The 25,106-nt window shown below is 36.1% G+C and overlaps 1 protein-coding gene across 38 annotated transcripts in view; it reads right to left on the bottom strand.

Moving 5' to 3' along the window:
* The window catches only part of RIMS1 (regulating synaptic membrane exocytosis 1), a 364,651-nt gene that overhangs the window by 183,118 nt on the left and 156,427 nt on the right, over positions 1 to 25,106 (bottom strand). For 32 of the 38 annotated variants that reach the window (XM_072926549.1, XM_072926565.1, XM_072926531.1 and 29 more), the window contains 2 exons: positions 7,089 to 7,302; positions 5,431 to 5,442 (listed from right to left, as the gene is read on the bottom strand). Coding sequence is in view for 32 of the 38 variants with exons in the window: in XM_072926565.1 (XP_072782666.1) it covers positions 5,431 to 5,442; positions 7,089 to 7,302 (226 nt within the window). In the remaining 6 variants the exon portion in view is untranslated. Of the gene's footprint in view, positions 1 to 5,430; positions 5,443 to 7,072; positions 7,303 to 25,106 lie in introns of all 38 variants that reach the window. The other 6 variants (XM_072926553.1, XM_072926561.1, XM_072926562.1 and 3 more) reach the window with 2 other exon arrangements.

The raw sequence follows: 25,106 nt of genomic DNA, 5'->3' as shown, positions 1-25,106 counted from the left end.
AAGCTATAAGGACCAAGTTCTCTTAGGTAGCCTTGCCTGAGCAGGGGGCATTGGATCAGATGACCTCCAGAGGCGCCCTCCAACCTCAATCCTTTTGAGATGCTATGGAATAATATCTCTTTTGGTCCAGATAAATGGCACATAAATAATAAGTTCTCAGGTGATTTAAATACCTTGAATCATTAACAGATTTTAAAGGTCAAAAAATTGGGTGGCCCTGTACTTCCTGTATTAGGCTATGTAGTAGCATGCATATATATGGTTGCATGTATATTCACTTATGAAAAATCGATACAATATATACTTATACATACATGTACTATACATATATACATATACATATACTTATACATATACATATACATATACATATATATATATATATATATATATATATATATATATATATATATATACACACACACACACACACATGACATTAGGCAACAGGAGGGGGAATAAAGCTTCTCCTGAAATGCCTAATTGACTTTTGCAATATTTTCTTTTTTTGTTGTTTCAATGCAAGTTCTTGGAGTGGAAGGAATTATTACACTCAAAGGTATTGCTTTGCATTCAAAATAATTCCCATAGTCTCAAATCAGTCAAATTGAAACAACAATACAAGACTAAAAATAGGATAACATGGCAAGAAATAATACTGCGGTGAATTAGAAGTTCGGGGCTTCTAGGCCCCATTATACTACGTGGAATTTACACTATTTTTTACGTCAGGTATCCACAGATTCCTGTTACCCAGCCTGCATGACAACAGCAAGAACAGACGTGACGGATTCAGGAGCCCTTTAGCACAGCTAAAGAGAGAAGGCTGCAGTAGCAATAGATGTTCTTGATCATAAAGTGTAGAATCACATGACAAGTTACAGTTTAAGAGTTTGGCAAACAGGTAAACTAAACCTGGGTAAACCACAGAGCTTTATCAAGTTGTTACTGATTTAGTGATAATTTAAGTCTATGGTAGAAGAAAAACCCAGGTGTCTAGTGACGCTTCTACAGTCCCATTATTAAATGAAGAAACTCTGACCTGGTTAACTTCAAAGCATTAGCATCATCTGCCTTAATTTTAAGGATTTCCTTAAAAACTTTATAGACTCGCATTTGTTTGAAAGCAAACTAACTACCCAGAAGCAGAGGACACTGATCCCCATCTTACTTGAAATAGGATTCCTCAGTTTCTTGCTGGCCTTTTTTTTTTCCTGCTTGAAGCAGCAGTTCTAGGGAGGCATTACTGAAAAGCAGTGCTTCCTTCATGATGCATACAAACCCCATATCTTTTGGGAAACAAATTACATTGAATGCTACAGAGAGAAAATGTATGTGCTATCAATTTGCAATTTGCTATGTAATTTGCTATGTATCTGCTATCAATTTACAATTTGCTATGTCCTTCTGTTGGATTTTTTTGTTTTGTTCTACAGCTGTGTTAGTCAGAGCATACAGAAATTAGCCTTTTAATGGACAATTTGACCCAGGAGTTCTGTTCAAGAGATGTAAAAAAAAATCCTGACAATCCAGACATTTTGTTCTGACAATATTACCAACTTCTGTTAAAGCATTCATACACAGCTGAATTGCATGGCATATGTACTGAAGTTTGTAAGGCCTAAATTAGCAAGCCATTATGTAAGCAAATTTTAAGCATAATTTAAAGGAACTAAATTACAAACTCCCTGAAAAAAACACCTGACATACAATTAAGGAAATGTTTCCAAGCTGTCTTTCTTTCCAAGTATAAATCACTGACATTATAATAAAATTAAAACAATCTCAGTGGAAGCCAGATCACAACTAGGACTCACTTCTGCACTGATCATCAGCATTATTTTCTACAACCACATACTACTAAGTTCAGTGAAATAAATTCTCATATTTTTATAATGTATTTTACATCCAGATTTCCCACCAGTTGTCCCTTACGTATGTAAATAGGAAAAAGAGAAAGAAAAACTGTTCTATTCTACAAAACACAGGAAAATTGTGACAACATTTATCATTGCTCCCAATTTTTTTCATTTGAAACTTGAAAAAAAAATAGTAATCCTAATAAACCTGTACAATGGTAGAATGATTGCTATGGACAATTATATGGCTTAATCTGGAACATGGATCTTCCACCTAATTTTGTCAATGTCATACAAATTTCACCTAGTTCAAATAAACCCACAGCACCTCACAAAGTACTTGAATTTTGATCCAAAGAAACTACATTTACTCATTCATTTTTGTGCCCTAAAATGTATCCCCTTTTCTATAAGGAGAAACATGTATCAGGTGATCACAAAGGAAATACATATTTTTTGCCTAACCAAATACTGTGAAAAAGTCTTACAGGAATGAGGAAAGACAAAAAAAGTATTTTCAGTCATTTTTCAGCTTTACAAGTTTCTGGTACCATGGCAGGGAAGAACAGAGAAAGCAGTGGCAGCCACGTTGTCAGGGGGACTGAAGCTGGGCCCTTCCCACTCCTTATCAAACCATGGACAACAACTAGTAGGACATTTTGCTGACTTCTCCACTGCCCTAAAATCCAAAATATTTCACTTCACAGGGGAGAGTGAATGGAACAGAGGGAAGTAATTTAAACCCACTACCATTTTGGCAATTAAAATCTTGATGTACGGAACATAACTGAAAGTATTTGATATGAAAGTGTAGGTCCTCTATAAAGAATTAAAACCACCTAGAATATTCTGCCAAAACAGAAGTGTCAACTTTCTCTTAAAAAAAAATAAACCTACCTGACTTCCTTCTGAAATGTTATCTCACAAAAATTGAATTAAACACATTAAATGTGGTCTGCCTGCAACTATATGAAAGGAGAGCAAACTCAGATCAGAAGTGCCAAGAGCAAACCAATAGTCAAAAAGCACAAAAGAACTTAAGAAATGTATTTGATATGCATTCTGACATTTTATAACAAGAATCATTGAAATTTATGTAACTCATGACCCACTAAAATAGGCCAGTTATTGCCGATTAATTTTGGAAGTGTAATGGAGTCATTTCTTGATCAGCCTAGGATGCCTACTAACTCTCACTACAAGGAGTTTTAGGATGTCTTTTATGATTTTAAATGGGGGGAGAACATGTTAAGTTCTGCTATATATATTTGAAAAAAAACTTAAGAAATATTTGGCACTTACGTGAAAAGGTCAAGAACAGCTTCAAAATATTACATTTTTAAAATATTTAGCTACAATCAAGAGCTGCAAGGACCTCTTAGGAATCTTGTACATTGCCCTACAGCCACAAGCAACCACATCACATAAATCCTTTCCTAACCTCATTAAATTTAGCCTTTAAAGTTTTACTGGGCTCCCTTTCTTTCCAGTAAGCCACATTAAATAAATTCTCAAGGCTTTAATGCTTGTAAACATCTTTTTTCAAGCCAAGAGTGATTAGGGACAAGTTATACATATTTGGTCTCATGTATTCATTGTCCTTTATTCTTATTATTTAAATTTTCTGCATTTCTACATATCAATTCCACACTTCCAGGTATCAACTATAATTGCTTTAGGTCTTGTCCCCTTAGTCTCTCTAGCCTTCTCTAACACAAGCAGCTCTCCATTTCCTGAATCATCTTCTGATTGACTTTCTTTGTGCCTACCACAATTTGTATTTGTAAAAGATGGGTAATGCATGAGAAACAACACCCGAGGTGTGGTATCATTAATTCTCCAACTCTACAGGAAACACCTTGAATCTAGGTTAAACCTTTACTTTTCCTGAGCTGACACTTTGGTAATTCACAGTTCATCATCCTTTCCAAATGATGCACCCTTAACTTGAAGAAACTTGGCACATGTGTTTTGTATTAATATAATCTATTGCAGTAAAAAGTTCATGTGGACACTAAGAGATAAATGTGTTTTAGAAGTTTCTACTGATACAAATCTTGCCATATGTAATTAGTCAGGAATATTGAGCCACTGAAAATAATTAAGAAATAACATTTTTCTCATGTTGCTCTATTTTAATTATACCAATTGTTCTAAAAAATGTTATTTTAAAGTATGTATTAATATTTTGAAATTAATTAATTCTATATATTAAATTAACTTTTAGAGAGAGGCACTGCTAAAGCAATGGTACTTTAAAGAAGTGATCCCCGTGTTTCTCACACATTCAGGACAAGTTATTATCATTGACTTTTTAGCTGTTAAAGAGAAGCAGTTCAGCTTTATCACACCATATAGAATTTATTTCCACACATTACTATTAAGGCATTTTTTTGGCATGTGGAAGCCTGGAGTTAAACATCTAAACTAACCTAAACCTTTAGGAAAACCTAAATTAAGACAAGTTCAAATGATAAGGATGTATTTAATTGAATTTAGGACAATCCAAAAAAGTCAGATATGTCTTCAGAATACATCTTCAGAGTTTCAGAGTAGCACTAATACTGACATATTAAAAACATACTGCAATACTCAAATGTGATAGAAATCATTTTCTTTTGGAATTGAACAGTACTAAATTTCAGGTTACAGGTATGCTAGTATTTAAATGGGGGCATAACACCACTTCATATCACAAGCATAACTCAACAAAGAGCGCATCAAAAACTACACTTGACTGTCATTAATTTACACTTGTTTCAGCTGAGGTGCCAGTAAAGCTAGCTAATTTCCACACTTAATACTCCAATTAAAAATCTGGAGTACCACCTTTGGAGAACTGCCCCAGCAGAGGCGGTAAATACACGTGCACTGTTCTGCTCAAGTACTGCCACACCTGACGCCACACACAGGGTGCAGAGATGAACAGGGAACTACCCTCACCTATTTGAGACAAGGCACAGGCAATACTGGTGAATATGCCTGCACTTGATTTAAAAAGTTTTCAGATTGTTGAAATCATAACTATGCATTCAAAAAGGATTCACTCCACCTTACTCATTATACTTATGTCCAGTTTGTTTGCCTATATATAATATCCAAAATGTCAATCAAAAAGCTGATTTTACAAGAATTCCCTGAATATCTGCTGCAGCCAGAAGTGAAACACAGCAAACAATGTAAAATTAAAATTAGAAGACTAAATTAGATTTCCTGAAGCTGATGGAAGGACTTTGCATGCAAAAAGTCAAAACTGTTAACTAAAGATGTACTTATGAAATAAAATTTTATTACATTTTATCGGCTCCTCTACTTTTTAGCCTATAAGTAATTCTCAGTTCTTAATTTATTTTATTGTCATAATTTTGACAACAGTCTTGTATTTCCTTGTTGAGCTGTCTTCAAGGCCTATGTTGCTAAGGGACGTGCAGGGCCTGGGTGTCAGGATTCCTGTTTTTCCCCCCTCCCCTGTGGGTGATTATGAAATTTCAGTTCAGTTTTTCACATTAATATGTATCCCAGTTAACTAACAACATTATAATAATAAATTATAAAAAGCATGGATTCTAACCACTTTGTCCTCCTTTGGGAAAGCATCCAAGGAAGCAGAATAAAAAGAGAAAAGAAAAAAAGAAGAGATAAAGAATAAAATATGCAAGTATTAACAGACAGATTTTAAAGAAATGCAATTCTAACAAATCTCTATGAAGAGACAAAAAACACAAAATTAAGAAAAAAAAGAGCTTTAAATAAAAGATGACATTACTGCATATGTTGAAAAAAAGTTTTCCCACCCTGACCCACAGAAGCATAAACAATATAAGAAACAAAATGCAAGTTACAAATGAAATGACACTCTTCCATTTCTGTGGCTTGAAATAGGGGGTGAAAATGGTTAAAATATATATTCAGGTTTTTTTTCTGACTAAAGTTAAGCTGTATCAAATGCACTCATTAATAGAATAATGTAATGTATCAAAGTAAACTATTATTTTCAGAGACTTGCTCTGATGACACCATCTACAGGTGACAGAATGCAATGCATCTATTTTTACTAATATATTAATACATGCACATTTTTGTTCAGTTTGACTATGTAGTTTCCCCTCAGAATGTGAATTTAATTTAATAGACACACGGGTACATTGAGGCTATGGAAAACCTTTAAAATAACCATGAAATGCATCTTTTTGAGAGGTTATTTTTGGTTTACATGTAATTTCAGAAGGCCTATTCAGCTGATGTCCATCTTAAAGAAAGTGAAAAGGCCACAAACCAGTTCCCTTGTGAACATGATTATCTGCTATACAATCTTTGTTCACTTTAAGTGAATTTGTGTTGATACCAAGAGCACCTATAAATTTACCCTACAAAAACCTGGCATCTTAAAGCCACGTAAGAAAGTTGCCTCATCTCATGACAGAAAACAAAACTGTTCATGTAATAAAAAGAGATCTGTAGAATGTTTTATAACACACCATAGTCCTTGATGCCCAGCCAAAATAATCACTGGATAACAGTATTCCAAATTTAGATCCTTCTTCTATATGAGAGAGTAGTCAGAGGTTTGGAAGGGACTGACTGACCAGAGGTTACTCTTGGATAACATTTGGTTTTGAGGAATGCTAGTGCAGATAACTCATGCAGATCAGAGGGAGAACCATTCAGTTCACCTACCAGAAATTAAGATACTGAATCTAGATTAATCTTAAGTTTTATTCTTTAAATAAATTGGTATAACACTTTTCTCGTACTGAGAAAAGTGGTTGTTTTTTGGGTTTTCTTAAACTAAAAAATTGACTGATTTCATGTAAAAGTAATCTATAAATGTTTATGATAAGCTCTATGAAAATAAGAAATGTAATATTAAATAAGGCTTCAATAAGAATTTATTAATGTGGAGTTGTACCTGAGCAAAAGGGTTTCTTCTTTTATTCTATGAAAAACAAGTATATTTTCTACAAGCTGTCACTCCATAAAACTAGACACTATTATTCTTTTGTTTTAATTAACTCTGAGATTCCCAATTCCCTTGGCAATCATTAAATACATTTGTTCTACTTGTATGATCTTACATTGATTTACGTGTATGATGCACACATCATAATGAAGCAATGGATGAAATACTTCAGTAAAATGAAGCATGAAATACCAAACTCAAGGTGAATAATCTGCAGCATGACAACATCATGGAGGCTTTTTCTTAAGAGTACAAGTCAGAAGACTTACATTGTTTGATCGCAGAGAGACACGACCTCCACATCGAGCACAGAACTTGGTCCGGCAATAAGAGCATAAATGGCCACAACCATCTGCAAACTTTGTTTTATGACAGATTCCACATGTTGGAGCATCATCCTTGTGCTCTCCCTGGTAACGGCGGGCTTCTTCCCCTATCTTTCTTACTTGCTCTTTATAGCTTTCAAATTGTTGATGCAACCTCCTGCATAGATGAGAAAAAAGTTTATATAGCATGAATAGGAGGAAAGAATACCACTCTGTATTTCTTTCAGTTTGCAACTCTACCTAATATTCTAGGCCTGCTCACAATAGTACATGTACTTCATATCAAATACACACTGCACACAGAAGACTGTATAGGGTAATCTAAAGGAAAAAAAAATAGACATTTTTGTTCTTGAATGTTTACTTTGAAGATTACAAACAAATCCTTTCTGACCACAAATTGATCCAAATGCATATACTAAACAAAACTGCCTACCATGTACTGAACAAAATCAATAACTCTGTGATCAAATATGCATCTTTTAAACCAACTTAATTTACATACCAGATGTAATCAAAATATGTAAATCAACCTCCAGTTTCAGTACTTTCAAAATCTAGATTCTTAACACACGTAACAAATATTTCAAAACATGGTCTACAATGACACTGACCTCACAAGAATATGAGAACATCTTTTTTTTCAAACTTATACCTTAACAATCTGTTGTGTTTTCTCTTGTTAAGTATGAGAGACTACTTAAGGTTTGATATCCCTCATTACAGATACTTTTTCCAACTTCACTGTATGAGTATATAGAAGCATTAGCAGGTACAGAGGTTCCTGGGATGAAGACTGGTGTTGAAAGAAGCAGCACTTCTCCTTCAGCTGCCCCAAACAACAAACCCCCTGACCCTATGCCCACCATCTGGAGAAGCATGCTGCTACACAACAGACTCACCTCCTAATCACAGCTCAAAAAGACCCAAGACAGCCTAAAGAGGAGATTCCAGAAAGGCAAAACTTGGTCTTTGCACCGTGCTATGTAGAACCCAGGCTTTTCCAGATGTTGCTTCAAATCTACATCTCCATGGATAACATTTAAAAATCATGAGCAACTACACAGGTTATGAATAGAAAGAGGGAATCTTGAGTTTAATAAATGGAAACAGTAGGTGTGTTGTCTGTAGAGGTCTTGGTGATATCCTTTATCTCTGCTTTGAGCTACCTACTTCCTTAATTAGCACTGACTCACACCATTTAACCACTGTATTTTTAGTGACACAGTTCCATGTTTCTGTGGGCTTGTGTGTGTGTGGTGAACTTGTCTGGAGTTTTAAAACATAAATTATCTGTGTTCTTTGTATGAAGTACTTTTTTTGGTGAAGTGGATAATTTTTACTTTAATGTGATATTCAAGCCTAAAAAATGAGAAATCAGCTCACAAGAATTGTGGTAAAACACACATAATTCAGTTGGACAGGAGTATTGTTGCTTGTAAATACATAAATCAACCAGCTCTCACACTAAAACCAGTAACATCACATGGGTGCACTCTAGTGAGAACGCAGCAACAACAAAAGCTAAGCAGCCAAATAATCTATTTTCCCTAACTACAAAAATGATGCATTATACTTAATTCTTTATGCAAATCAAAAGCTTGGCAGGAGCAGCAAGGGGTTTGTTTTGTCTTATTTTTTTTACTAACCTGGTTAAAAACCTTTGCAGTATTGAGTAAAGTAGGTCAAAGAATTAGGCAAAATCCTGGAGACACTTAATACTTTTCACCATATAACAGGATTACACATATGATTTAATTTATCTTACACAGCTGCTCACTTATAATGCATAAAAACAACTGAAGACATTCAGGAATTTTTACAATAACCAGCTTAAAGAATACAATTAAATAATGGAGAGGTCTGTAGGTAAATGTCTTATTACCTCAAATATTCCATTAAAAAATAAAACTAAATTCAGTTCTCCTCCACTAAAGTACAACCAAAAGCCCTGGCTGTTCACTAACATGGAAAGGGAAGATAACAGCAAGCACTGCCCCTCTTTCAGTTCTTTTCCAATTAGACCGTCTACATTTGAACTTTTTCCATCTCAAACGAAGCTTAGGAAGAGTATTAATACAATTATGTTTTTGTCTTTCTGTGTTCACCAAGGGGTAGATGAACATGCTAAAGGACTGGGCAAAACTTGAGCGAGATGAGATTAAAGTTCTTTATAAATAAGTACCACTTTTTAATAGATATGTTAATTTTTGGATCCATATAAGACACATTTCACTATGAGGGGTTTGAAACCCTTATCTTGAATATCATACATGGTACTACTGACAAAACACTGATATTTTATCTACAGAAAGAATGGAATTGGAGAGAATGACTGCACATTTCACAGAGCAGAAAGAATCTTACCCAGCTCACAGCAGGTCTGGTTCAATTTGCTCTTTTTTAAACCACCTTTCCTACCTTTTTGAGGAAAAAGCTGGATCTCTGTATCTCTAGCTATTCTGTAATGGTGGCAGCAAATCCCTCTCAATGGTTTTGCCGTATATAGAAATATATTAAGTATTAAGCAAGAACTAAAATACAAATGGTAGGTTTTGATTTGCTCCTTAACTTCCAGGCTATTGAGCACATTTTCATCAGATGCAAGGAAAACTTAAATCTATTAATTATTCCTTAATATAGACAAACATCTAAAGGTTAGACTTAAGACCTAATAACAGCACATGATATAATGGCTTGGCAGACCCTTGAGGCACATACCAGTTCAATCCCTTCTAACAGAAAGAGTAACCAAACCACTGTGTAAGAGGGATATATGCATAGACATATGATTTTTCATTATGCACCCAAACATTTATCTGGTTCTGCTACTGAAGCGAAGGGCACTTGCAGGATTAGCTTACTCTGAGACATTATTGCAGCACTTCACTTGTGCAGACCTCCCACCACACTGAACAAAAGAGCTGCATCCACACAAGCTGACGTGTCTGGATAGGGTGCTGCTATTTCACACTCACAGGCATGGCACATATGCGTGATCAAAAAAAGATCCCACCATGGGAGAATCTTTGGGCACATCACATCTCCTGTGACTAAACCACAGTCTTCTGTTCCTAAAATACTGGAAGAGACTGAGCTGCTTGGAGAGGGACATCAGCCCTTGGACTTTACTGCACCTATGAGGGGTCAGCATCACAACCTGTGGTGCACAGAAACCAATACACACTTTGTATGTCTACAGGGAAAGAATTAACCCGCTCACTTTTACAATGTACATAGAACTCAACATATGTTTAGGTTACTGCTGGTTTTTTTCTCCAAGAAAACATGATGGCTTCCTCCTCCCTTCTTTTTTCAAAGGTATTTCACCAAAACCCCTGCTTCAGCTGTGCTATACATGTACCACATTTTCATTTGAATATTCATTATTTTGCTTTGACAGTGTAAACGAGTACAAAAATTACTGACAGGCAATTCTTCAAAGATTTACTCACATCTTCATATACTTAGCAAAAACTGTAAGCCTTGGAGAACACTTGTGATAAATACCTTACATAATTTAAACCTTTCAGACAGCTCACTGATGTAATTAGGAGGACAAACAATAAACACTGAGGCCATTCATAACATTGACTGATCAAAAAGTGTTACATAAACACAGAGAAATTATCATTTATATTGTTGGGCTCTTTGGAATTGGTTCAAGATGTATATTTATTTTCCTATTATTTTAATTATTTAAATTACAATCGAAGGCTATAATTTTTTAACAGACCATATTATTGCTTCTTTTTCTGTTTTAAATTCATGTTTCAAATTATATTTTGCTCTTTTAAATTCATATGTTAAATTATATTTTGCTGTTTTAAGTACCTATCTAAATTATTTGCACATATATGCTGAAGAGTAAGAAGCTTCAAAATAGCGCATTTGCATATATATGCTCTGCTCTGTCGGCACAGATTTTATAAAAAATTTATTAAGAGTTCTGTCTCTTTCACGCAGAGTTACATTTTAAATGACTTTAAATGCTGTATGAAATTCTATTTTATACTTCCTTAGAAATCCAGTAGGTGGCAATGCAGCTTGCATTTTCACTCTCCCAGTTCAACTCAAATGCTTCAGTCTCGAAATTAAACACCTGATGTAATGTTATAAAAATATTATGCCCTGTCATGAGTTCATGTTAGTAGAAAAAGTGCCGCCTTCTAAGTGACATAGCCTTAAGTAACTATCCACCAGCAGCTACCACATGTCTGAAAAAAAAGCTTTGTAAAATGCAGGATTTTGTCCTGTTCACCCACACCACACAAACACATCACCACACAGAGCTCAGACAAGTTTTTCCATAAGATAAGCAGGCGTTTTACCAAGCTCTGTTCTTGGCATTCTTTTTTTATGATAAACAAATAATTTAAAATGCAAATGGCAATACTGCGTATGGCCACGAAGGCAGCAGCTAGAGCTAAAAACCTGTTGGTGATGCTTAAGCATCGACGTTGAAGCTGTGACCTGAAAAACGTTGTTCAGCTGCTCTGTAAAGCTGGAATTACCTCAGTCACAGCAGATGCCTCGCTGGTCTGCCAGCACTGCAGCACCCATCTCATGGAGGTGCTTCCAGAGGGAGCCTGGCTTTGGCCTCAGCCCCACCAGCACCCCAGCTGGGAAAAGCTGCCAACTTGTCCTGGGTTTTGGGAATACATACTTTAAACAACAAATTCAAGACAGGCCATTTTAGCAAGTTAGTGTGGATAGTTTTGTCTGAATAAAGAGAAATTAGGGGTTTATGGGGAATCTAGCATGTGTTGACAAGGAAAAACAGCTGATGTGGAGTGGAGAATCTAGATATATTTTCTGGTTACTTCATTAATCATCCCATGACATATAAATCCATTATTAAAATTTTTACCTTCTGTACAGGTAGGACAAGTTAAGGTTGAATAGTAGCAACATATCTAACTCTTCGAGCTCCCAAGTTCTTGATGTAGCAATGTTACAGTGTTAGTCTATTTGAAATCAAGGATATTTTTAAATGTTTGGGGGTGTGCTGCTTTTTTAGCATGGGCAATACTTGGTTTGGTTATTTTGTAAAGATGAAATAACTGCAGGACGTGCTCACATTGCAAAATATTGGACTTCTGTGAATTTGGATGCTAATATTTCTATATTAATGCTATTGTTGTACTATTTTATTCAGTGTGATCTGCTTCTTAAGAACTAAAGGCAAGCAAGACACGGTTTCTGTAAGCTGTGAAACAGGTTGCAATATGATTAATCAACTAATCTTTAGAGGTAAAAAAAGGCCACGTTTCTGTAAAAGAAATGCAAGCATTAATCAAAGCACTTCAAATGGTAGAGTCAGCGCTTCCATATCCATATTTTCTCCTGCACATACTGACTGTTTCTTGTCCCCTTGCTGTTTCCTACTGTCCAACTTGTCACTTTTCCATTACTTTACTTACCACCCATTTTACCTTTTCCTAATCACATTTCCTGTAGGTCTTGTCTCTCACTCCTACACATTTTTAATAAATATATCAAAATAGTTATTATAGACATATAGTATGATCTATAGACTATAATAAAAACAATAAATATTCCTCAAAATTTCAGATTTTACCTGGCCTGAAGCTTTCTTCATTCTCCCCTGTTCAGTCAACACACAACTATGGACCAACTCCATTTTCTCTCAATTTGATGTTAACCTGCCATCCATGACATTTTTCATCTCATCAGCAATCATCTTAATCTGGCTGGGCATCAGCCCTTCCTTCTTCACATGCTAAGATCTCTTGTTCTTCCCTGTTTTATTGGTGCAAACACAAATGTCACCATGCTCACAGGTCTGTCTCTCTACCGCACATTTGACTCTTTCTCTCCAAACTGAAGTGTTTGGCATGGATACTGACCCCTGTGAAGGGTCATCCGCACACCAAACTTCATAAATTGAAATAGAAATTTCCTTCTACCTTCAGCACAACTTACCACCCTCTCCATTCTGTTTTGCACTTGAGGCCAATAACCACTGTGCTACACACTAGACTCGGACCTACTTAAACCTTCACCTAAACTGTTGCATAAATTGTGGGGGCTGAGTTTGCGAATTAAAACCAAAGCAAACCAAAACCAACCAACCAAACAAAAAAAAACACACATCCAAAAAACCCCCCACAACCAAAAAAAACCCCAAACAAACAAACAAAAATAAACCCACCAAAACAAAAACCATAGAAGTTTAGGTGTGATTTCATATCTCGCCAGCTTAAACATGCAGCTATCACCAGCTCATACCTCAATTCCTTTTCCTGCCAGTGCAAGCCTGTCAGTCTGATAGTGTAATCACAGTTCTGCAACAAATATAATTTAATTTATTTTACCTCTCTCTTTGTATTCCTCTGATGAATCTGCTTTTCTACTGCATAAAACATAAATGGCTTATCTTCACCTTCAAAGACTTTGACAGCTTATTTCCATCCTGCCTATGATTTGTCATTCAGTACTGAGATGCTTCTGTTCAAGTTAATCTTTCAAGCAAGAGTCACAGAATGGTTTGTGTTGGAAGGGACCCTAAAGATCACCTAGTTCCAAGCCCTCTGCCATGGACAGGGACACCTTTCACTAGACCAGCTGCTCAAAGTCCCATCCAATCTGGTCTTTGAGGACTTCCCTTTGTTGCCTCTAGCACAGGAGTATTAGGAACATCACCATTATCACATTATCCTCCTTAAAACTCTCCCTTACCTTGAAGCCTGCAAAGATCTGGACAAAAATTAGATATGTCAAAAGTATGTTAAAACTCTTACTTAACAGGTCAGGCAATGCAGACTCTCCTGTCTGTTCTTATTGTTCTATTATTTGCCTAATACTTACAGTGCAGGCTGCCCCTGTGGCAAACATCACCTTTTTTTCTGCACACGGGAAAACCCCCACTCAGAAGGGTTATAGTCCATGACAAGTGCTTTCAGGCAGCATGGTAACACCAATCTCCCAACATGATTCAGAAACACAACAAGTTAATTTTTTAAATTTCTTTTCATTGTGTTATGATTCTACTTATTTACTTTCTGCTTTCCAGCCCTCAGGCAATATACTTAGAGCTTTCCCCATGTCCATAAGAGGTAATGTATTTTTAATGACTTAGTATTTTCCTATAGGTCCGTGACACCAGTTCAGCAGAAGCAAAACCACAAAAAATTTTATTATGAGAATCATGATAAAATTCAGACTTGGCCGAGACAAAAGTTTCACTTACAGACCCCACACTGGAACTGACTTGGCCTTCACCACTGGAAAGCTGTTCACATATAGCAGATACGTTTTCTCTCTATACAAGTTGTCTTAATTCCAATTCCTTCCTATAATCTATTACCAAGCACATACTACCTGGCAGCATCCTCACAAGCCTGTACAGGCTGTTGCAAAGACGTCCCACACCTTGTCTAGAAAGTGTCCCTGCTCATCACATCAGAGAAGAGACACACCAGCAAAGTGGTGTGGGCTGCAGTTTATTCCCAGGGATCTTATCTGGTGCCTTTTCACCAGCAGAAACAGTCATTTTCAAGTTAACATTTTACTTAGGGCAGGTTTTCTGCAAGCATATAAATGAGCTCATTAAATAACTTGTATAAAATGCAATTTTTCATCTTCCTGGAAGATCTAATGTAGATTATTGGAAAACTTTATTTTCATATACTTCTATTTGTTGGTGGTTTTTTAAAATAACTACAGCCCACAAGCAGACTTTTTCCTTACACAACTGAAGAACTGTGAGTCAAAAATGTGCAATATCTACAATAAAGAATTTACATTCCAGCTTCCCACAGTTCCTCCCAAATGACCGATATCCTTTCTGAGGTAAAAATGAGAAACCAGAGAACAAAGCAAACAACACATAATAGTACTAAAAAAGGTATAGCTGAGGGATTCAGAAAGAAACTGTGCATGTCTTGTATTAAAAAGCATTTACATATTGATGTATATTTAGTACTAAAGGAATCAGTGCCTTCTGCTCAAACTCAATTGGCAAAGTGACGGTTTGACTGGAGCCACTAGAAGGGTGGTGACAACACCCACAATGTGTCAATGCCTCTTCCTTTGGTCTTAGCCAGTATGGGCATTCTAACACACCTCTTACCTCGGTGGGCAACCTCACTACTATCAGTTATCCCATGTAACCATCACAGCTCTGCTGCATTTTCCCGTTTAATTTCTTCACCATTCAGCTCTTCTAACACAGATAGTTCAGCAGGAGAGCAGCTGGTTTGCTCTGAGAAATTGTCACCAATTCTGGGTGAGAAAGTTCAAAAGATTTTGGGAGTTCATACAAAGCTGCTAGAAGCCTGGACTTTACCAAATGCAACACCTAAAAAGTTATAGAAATGTCACTATATTACAGTCTCACTCTTACAACAGCATTAAAACACACAGTGAAGCTAAGCATTGTCTACCCAACAAACACAGAACCTATAAGCATATTCAGCTTTTTAAAGATTGCTGAAACTACTCATGCAACAATACTGCAGAGGTAAATAGCTGTATTATTTATTTGCCATTATTCATGTAATACCTGTTGCAGATAAAACAGCCATAATGACTGAGGGACAGCAATACCCATGCAACCACAGAGTCAATCCAGTCTAGGAAACTCAATAGGGTTAGACACGACTGAAAGAAAGAAAATCAGACTCCACACAATTGCATGAATGTTTCCAGATTTAAAAAAAAAAAAAAAAAAGATTAAAAAAAAATAAAAAGAAAAAAAAAAGAAGAAGAATCAGAAACTGAGGAAGAGGATTTGACTGCAGAAGAAGTGTGAGCTTGAACATCTTTTGCACTTGTAGTGTCCAACCTAGGCATTTAAAGACATAAAGCTCTAGGACAGTACAACGCGCTAATATTATTTGTATGTGACTTTTTCAGGAATATGTGTCCCCTGGAAAAAAAGACTAGAAAAATGGCAAAATCAAAATAACACAAAGACTTTTCTACAAAGACTGTTTTAAAACTGAATCTGATTTTCTACAAACATTGCTCTAAAACTGAATTTCAGTTCCCAAAAATTTATCAGCTTAATAGTCTCCATAAGATCCACTGTAAAAAAGGCCTGATAAATTTTCTCTTATCCACATTATCAGACTGATGTATTAAGTTTTAGCTTTCATATTTTTTGGATGCTGTACTGCCGTAGTGTGTGACTCTGAACTTCATATAAAGTGTTATCAAGTTCTCTTCACAGGGTAGTTAAGACAAAACAATCCTTTTCCAGCTTGAAAACTAAGGACCGTTGCAGCTTTAGGCTCAAGAAGAGTAAACAGTGGCAAACTGAAGAGAGCAACCAAGGAGGATGGGGCTTCAGAAACTGAAGCTGTACTTGGACAATTGACCCCAGCAGGTAAATAGACCAAAACTTATAGAAGTGTGGAAACTTGTGTCCGGTTGTGCATCTTGTGTCCACCTTGGGTCCATCTTGGGCCTGGCCGGGCTCTTGTGCTGCCCAAGGTGTGTCCTTTGAAGGCCTTTCAATAAATACCTACTTTATTCCTCTAACTCTGTCCAGCCTCTGTTCCAGGTGGCCCCTTTAGGCATCAAGACCACAAGGAGAGCATCTCTTCGATTCACAACACTCTTACAATTTAACCCCTACTAAATTGGGAAGTAATGTCATGATTCTTCTCAGCTATTTCAGAGGCAAAGATCTATTCACCAATAATTTACTTATATATATATATATATATATATATATATATATATATATATAAAAATACAGATATATGTGGTTTTCTTGTTTGATTTTTTTAAATAAATAAAGTAGTTTTATGCAAGGCTTACTTAAATTATGAAATCAGGGCTTACTCTGACAGGAAGAGAAGACAGATAAAAATACTAAAGGTAATTAATAATGTTAATTTGCCTTTGTAATTTTAGTGAAATGTTTTCATTCTCTGTGTTTTTTTTATATAGCATAACAGAAGAACTGTTTTAGTGCAGGTGTATGGCAGAAAACAAAGGTCTCAGAGACACCAAGCCATGCCAGTACCATTTTTGACATTACAGGGCATTGCAGGGCGTGTATCTGCATTTGCAGATACAAATAATTTTCATACACAGTTGCTTATTTAAAAGAACAAGCCCTGAAGTATGTTAGACAGAGCTTCTCTAATAAAAACTTCTAAAAAGACTGCTGGAAAATCCCTTAAATCTTTTTCCTTATCAACTGACTAAGTGATGTTTTCATTTTCCTCATTTATTTAAATATTATTGATTACCAGTATTACTGATCACTTCATTACTAAATTTAATCCATCACTCCACTCTCTTCCCCATGTTGTATAACAGACCACAGAACTTGTCTCCTGAATGAGCTGACCTATGCCAGCTTGCGGTGGCACAACAATGCTTTAATGTCACAGAGTGATCCTTTAAGTAGGAGACTCTGAGCTCCAAAGGAAATTTCTGCAGTAAAATACTATTTTGTGAAGTGGTTCTGCCAGCAAATGTTCCTTAAAATACATTAAATATATGAGTAAAAAATGATTCGATTTATTTTCAGTTCAAAAACATCAGTTTCATTTTATTATGGAATACAAACATAATTTATTTAAGCTGAACTTCACCACAATCAAATTTTTGTGAACAGACAAAACCTAATCTGTTTTCAGACTGACGTGAAAGAGAATTAAATAGTGTTCTCTTCAATTTATTGAATTAATTTATTGAATCACATAATATGCTACTGTAGGCACTTTTTTCTCTAAGGATGGTCATCATATCACAACCAACCAGCCATAAAACTCAAAATTTTAAGAAAGTAGTGGGGCAGGGAGAAGAGAATGGGGGTGAGGAGGCAGGGTGCTACAGCAGAAAAGCTCAATTTAAGAATCACAGCATGAGGAAAAAAGATTAATGAAAATCTGAAGGAAAAGTTTTTAAAAGGGAGACAGAGATTTGCACCTACACAAAATCACACACAGAGGTACAAGTATTTAGCTCTCTTGTTCTGAATACAGAACTATTAACCAGTAGACATATTATTGAAGCAACACATGAGAAAATGAAAGAGAAGCCCATTTATACTACTGAACCAATTTAAAAAACAGTTCCTTAATGCAACTCTATCTAAATTGCAATTAGCAACCAGAGTAAGAATAGACCCTGCTATACTCTGACAGTATTGGTTTTGCTACAGTCACACAGTGGGAAAAGATGTTTAAACACCCTATCATCTGCTACACACAGTACAATGCACAATAAGGTAAAAAAGAAAAATCCTCAGTGCTGGAATAGATCCCTTTAGTCAGCTGGCACCTGGTAAAAAGTTGGGAAAGTTGAGAGGTATGGGTCCTGGTTCAACATTAACAGGAAATTACTTGGGATCAATGCTTATCAAAACAGCATTCTGAAACAGTCTTTCTCATACATGCATTTGGAAGAAAAAAGAAATCTGAGTATTTTTGGCATCCAATGTGTTAAACAGATGATAGGTATCAGATGGCAATACAGGGTGAGTAGCAAAAATATGACAAACCACAGTGGTCTGTAAACAGAGCAAAGCTACTGAAATTCTAACTTCCATATGGTGGTAACAAACAGGATGCGTGCAAAACAGGAAAGGATCTCACAGTGAGGGGTGTGATAGGAGCCAGCAAGATGCAGAACTGAAAAAAAATACAATAGGACTGCAAGCAAAACAGTGATAACGTTTCAAATTAATTATATTCAACTGAGGCTCACTGTGTACAGTATGTCTTCTACCTAAAAATAATTTAACAGCCTTGCTGAGAGCATCTCTAATTTATCATCCTGTTCACCTTCCTTTATAATTTCCATATTACAAGGAACAAAAAAGGCTCACACATCTATTTTAAATATACCATCAAATTGCTTGAACACAAGATAATGATTAAGCTTGTCTCCAGCATTACTTAATTCTCTTCATTCTTCTGGATGCCTAAGTAAACACAAATGAAAAGCATATGGCATCTTAGTGAATTAGAAAATTAGAAAAGGAGAACATTAACTGGTTTATTTTATGCTTTAAGCATACCACATGGAAAAATTTAATATGTCAAAGCTCTTTATGTTTATGATTTATTTTAATTTCTTCTTTTAATCTACTCTCTATTTAAGTAAAATGTCTGTGGTGGTCCGTCCTGGAGAGGATGGGCTGTGAAACAGCCACACCACAAATCTCTGCCTCCCTTTTAAAAACTTTTCCTTCAGATTTTCATAATCTTTTTCCCTTTGAGAGGCCAGGAGAGGTAACATCTCGTCAGGTTATGTTGAAGGGTGGGTGAGAAGAAAAGAATGATGGGACCACTTATGTAAATTAAGTTATTCCTTATAAGGTTATGTTCTGAACCCTGCCATCTGATTGGTTCCATATAAGTTATTGCTTCTGTTCCCCTTTGTTCATTGGTTCCCTGCCCTGAGTTAATGTCTATGTACGATTATGTTTGTCTCATTTTGACCTCTTCTGGAGCAGCTCCCTACAGTGTACAGCTTATGTTTTTGCTGTGCATTGATTGTTAGTACACCTTTTATTTTTACTTTATTAACTTTGATTTTCAAGCACTCTAGTTGTACCTGTCCCTGTTTTATTTACTGCCACACTACCAGATTTGGTACCAGGGTTTCACTCACCGGCAGCAACAAGGCCTCGTCCACCGTGCAACGCAACCAATGTCCTCAAGAATATCATTCTTGAATGAAAATCAGTAGCATTTTTCTCTACATTTTAAATGCCTACTTTTTCTCCAGAAAAGCACTGCTCATAACTGTTTCAAGAACATTGTCTTGAGTTTGAAATTATTCTCAGTAGAAAAAAAATGAAACTTCTTTTGTGATGAACATCCTTGCTTCTTGATGTTCACTAAGATTGTACAAGCTAAGAAATAAACCCGTGTTATCAAAGAAATTTTCTGCAAAACTGTCTCACCTGATGAAGCTGTTGAGTAGAAAGTGTAATTTGAAAATTATTGTACACTATTTTTTTTTTTAACTAAATTTCCACAGTAAGGCCTACAGAAAAACATGACATTCAATTTCAGGTTTTCTTCTCCTATCCTTCCTGTATCTATCAATATTTTAATTGATTCCCAAGACAACTATTTATGCCCAAACTCTTATGAAAAAGAATTCCATAAAAAGTCTACTCCACACAGTTCAGTACTGCTAATATTTTAAAATATGGATTTTATTTCTATAATAATGCATATTGGAAAAATGCCATTTGGACAACATAGCAGAAGGACACCAAGAGGGATGCTTCAGTAACCACTCATTCATCATATCCAGCAGACCCAGTGCAGTTCTCTCCTGAGGAGTCACACCCATTATATGCATGATTTTAAGAGAAGAAAAGCTTCTGCCAACCTATTTAACATTTAAGTCATAGCAGAAAACCCCTAAGGCTCATTTTAAACCAATAATGTCTTAAATAAAAGGAGTGAGTGTCCCTTGGGAAACACTGCACAAAGTCTACTAAACTGTTTTATGATTCTGCCTACTACTCTGAAGTACCCGTAAATTTGGCAAAGAGACATTTCTCCAAAGGTTTTCCTTGCTTAGTATTTTTCTGCTGTTCCATAGTGGTTCTCAAAACAGCCCACTAAGCAGTGTGCAGCCACAGAGATTTGGGGTCCCTGATCATTTTGGTCCACCACAGAGGTCCACAGGCTGCTGAGCCATCGCATGCCATAAGCTCAGACCTTCAGAAAATTTGTTTTAGCCCCACAGAAGGGTCCGGGTATAAATCTGATACTCCAGTATAACTGTGTCCATACACAAAGCACTGAAAATTTTCAAGTGACCAGGAATTTGTTTCAGAGAACTTGGATCTAACCATACCATCAGTTTCCTAATCACTCTCCAGTAGGAATAAGTATTTTATTCCCCTTGGAAAACCCTTTGCAGAGCCAAACGCTGAGTTCTTGTCATAACTCAGTATTTTCTTAACCTAAAAATGGATTTCCAGATGGAGCTAGATGTAAAGGAAGAATATCAATCTTTTACATCTTATTGCCTTCTTATTGCTTGAGCCAGCAGCCTCTAAGCAGAGTTCTTATCGTTTTGATGACACTGACTTGCCCTTCTGCCAAATTCACAGATTTTTCACAACAACATAGAAGAGCCACAGAATGTGACCACTGTTTTGCAGTCTTGTTCTGTGCCATGTTTTAAAAGGCACTCCCTCCCTTTACATGGGGTACATAATTTAAAATCCCAAGCTGTGAGTCAAGAGTGCTAAGAGACATTTTTATCCAGTACATTGTACCATATTCTCTAAAAGCTGAACAGAATGATGAAGAGTGGAAGCTGTATGGGTATCCAGAGTGAGATCCTTCAAAATGGATGATGATTTCTTATCAGCTCCCTCCACCCAAGTGGAACAACTAAAATATTCTTTCTGTCAGGTATAATCCGAACAGCCACAGTGCATTTCTGAAGCAGAAGTGAAAATCTGGAGGCTTCAAGAAAATTCCTGGAGCTGGCCAACAGTAAAAATACTGAGAGTTTTTCCATGTTTCAAAGAAAATCACCGACCAAGCCATCTGTGCATTGCACCACACTTTGGTCTGTCGCCAGGACAGCAAAGAGGTGAGTTGGACCCAGAACACTGACATCATCCAACCATGTCACTGATGTGGCTTCATACGTGCCAGCTTCACAAAAAGTAGGAAGCTAGGTACAATTTGCCAGAAAAAAATTGTTATATTTAATGATGGGGCAAAAAAATCTGACTTGGTTGATGAAGGGCAGTAATTTTCCTACCTGAAAACAGACAAGGAGTAGGTATCTCTGAGTAGCAGCAACTCTCACCCTTTTTCCCTAAATAGATTGCAAAGATTATCAAAATAATATTCTGGTATTACCAATAATATGTGTATATTCAAAAATTTTCCTACAAGGACTGCATCATCTGAAATGCCATTTCTAGCACTTTAGGAAGTGGTGACTTAGGATATGGCGCACTGAAGGACAGAGAGGATCTGTTTTTCTGTGACAAGGACCTGTTTTTCTGTGACAAGGACTGAGATGTATGAGATTTTTTGTGTGTACTAGATTTTCTGCCTGTGCTCACTGTCACAGCTATTGTTATTTAGTCATGTCACAGGTCATTTGAAAACAAAAATATGTACGTGAGGAGGACTGGAAGAAGGCAGAGTGTTAGGAACTAAAATGCTGATACCTCCAGATAAGAAGTTTGAACTGAAATCTACTAGGTACTCTATTTTATGTAATTTTGTTAGAACTAGTCACCTGGAGGATTATATGGTATTTGACATGGATTCCTCAACCAAATCACTACACTGTTAGGAGCCTGGAAGTTTTACTACCTTAGCCTGGAGAAGTGTGGAAGCATGGCTTTACACACTTTGTGTCATTACCTAATTGATTACCAGGGAGTTATGATGGTCATATGTGTGACTGATGGCTGACAAATAGTGGAGTGTTTGCAACAATTATATTAGAAATATCATCACCTACAATTAAATATATTAAAGCTTTAAGTTTAGGTGAGTTGTCTTTACTAGACCATAAAACATCTATTAGTGCTCTTAGGAAACCTGTTCCTGAGTTAGGGAGATGTACAATATGAGCTCATTAACATTCTTGCAACATGGTGACATCAAAAGCTTTAGTTCTAGCTAATGTAATAAAAATGGCCCCTTCTTTCTCTTCTAGGGGAATTAAAAATCAAAATTAAAAAAAAAAAAGAAACTATAAGAAAAACAAAAGCAAAACCAATAAATTATCTAAGTCCTGGAGTTCAGAAAGTGTGCAACACTGTATTGATGGGATCTGAAGCTGTGAAATGCATTAACTTGAAGGTAAGAAGCAAGTCTTGTTCAGAGAATACTGAAAGATCAACAACTACTAGGTGAATCACAGTCACCATTAAAAATGCATGCCCTGCTTCCAAGGACAGTCACTTCAACTCCCATCCCTCAGTGCTTATGCTGCCTTTCACCACTAGATTAAAAAGCTTTTAGTGGTGAATACTGTGTGTGTATGAAAGTGTTTACACTTTATAATTAAGTCACCTTTTGATCTCCTGTGTGATAAACTAAAGAGATTGAAATCTCTAAATCCTCCACTGCAAAGTAGTTTCTCCAGCATCTGAAATATTATTGTAGCTCTTAACTGAACCTTTTGTGACCTTTCAACAAGCTTTAAAAATATAATGCCCTAAGAATTGTGTCCTTCCTTTATCCTTTTTCCAAATGCTGTATTACAAATGCCAAGGGTGAATGCCAGGCTTAATGGTCCAACAGCCTCCATGGTTATCCAAGTGCTCCTTTTGAACACTGCTTCTGTGTCAGGAGTCTAATAAATTTACAGAATATTCCTAATTCCCAAAATTTAACAAAGGAAAAAAGATCATCAGCCAGCCAGAAACTACTGCAGCCAAGTCTTCAGTCTTCTTGTGCACAAATAATTCAGGCCTATTCATTTAAAAATATTTATCAGATGCAGGTGATGTCACAAGTTTTGTTCCATTACTGTCAAAGTTAGAAATTACTTTTTGTCTTCAAAGGAGATAAATACACTGTCTAAAATACATTACAAAATTATTTGTTTGCTATCTCTTACCATCTCCCTGTATTTCATACCTTATAATTTTAAATAGTTTGTGTTTATAAAGAACAAAGACGAATAAAGATGAATAAAGGCAGTTGGTGCTGCATCATTACTAAGGTAGATATCAGTTACTCAGTTAAAATATCACATTCCCTAGAAGATATTCCATATTAAACTTGACAGGATCCTGTTAAATGCAAGCAAATAAAAGTTTCAGTCTTACATCAGTATTTTCATCTCTGAAAAAAACTCAAAATTATTGCCCTATTTTCTTCTTTGTAGTCTCTACAAAGAATTGCATGAAATATTTTCTTCACATAAAATCTTTCCTATTCTCAGTAAGTACATTTGAAATTTTTAAAGTACAAAAAGTAACTTTCATTTTTATGATTCATAGATAAAGATTCCTACATAAGTATTTAATGAAAATTAAAATAAAAAGGAAAAAAGCAAAATTAAAAGTGGCAATAATTTCTTGTGGAAAAAAAACACCATCATTTTCTTGGCCTGTTAGGTGTATGCTTTTCATGTGGCCATTTGTACTACTGAAAATTTTTCAAAGTCAGAAAAAATAGCTTCTTTTCATGGAAAAAAAAAATAATAAACTGTGCTCCTTAAGAAAGAAGTCTCACTCTTCTAATGTAACTATTCTAGCCCCACTCCTGTCCAAAACACTAGATAACATGAATCACAATAGAATTTAAATAACAAAGTCTTATCTTACTTTCACAAAAAAAATACATCTATTACTTGCAGCAAAATGCTTTACTGTGTTCTACCCTTATTTTCTTCTACTAATGTTCCTTAGCTAAATCCCAAAGTCTTCAGCTTGGAAATTCCTGAAATCCTTCCTTTACCCTACTTCTTATTTTTAGCTTTCAGATGCTGGCAGGTAGAGAAGTCGATTGCATGCAAATCCTGAATTTCAGCAGAGTTCCTTTGATTTCCTTCTTCGAGGTTGCAACAGACAATTAGTATGTCCCCGCTGTCAGAAAAGTTCTTAATTGAGTTCATGAAAAGGCTTTTGAATTCTTGACTGAAGTGGAATGCTCTTGTTTATAGCTCGTGGTGCCATCGCTGCCAGGCTATGAATAGCTCTTCCGCTTCCCCTCGCGCTCTCCAGCAGTGGAGAGGCTGCGGCCCCTTGTCAGCTCCGCCGCCATAATCGGCACCGCCGGCAAACCTTCCATGTGTCTGGCAGAGATCTCCGTGCCACTGCTGGAGGCGTTCTCCAACAGCCTTGGGCCTTCATCTTAACTCACACACATTCAACTCCTACAAAATCCAACATGTCACCAGAAAGAAAAGAAACACTGAGTATCTGTTGTTCAATTTTTCTTGCCATCTTCTATGAACTGAAATGACTGCTACAAAAAACATCTAAAAAGCCTAAATCAGAAAAAGGATATTTCTACATGC

Source organism: Taeniopygia guttata, chromosome 3, assembly GCF_048771995.1.
Source record: "Taeniopygia guttata chromosome 3, bTaeGut7.mat, whole genome shotgun sequence".
Lineage (NCBI taxonomy): Eukaryota > Metazoa > Chordata > Aves > Passeriformes > Estrildidae > Taeniopygia > Taeniopygia guttata.
The sequence above is the reverse complement of the archived record's forward strand: the minus strand, read 5'-3'. Positions and strand labels throughout refer to the sequence as shown.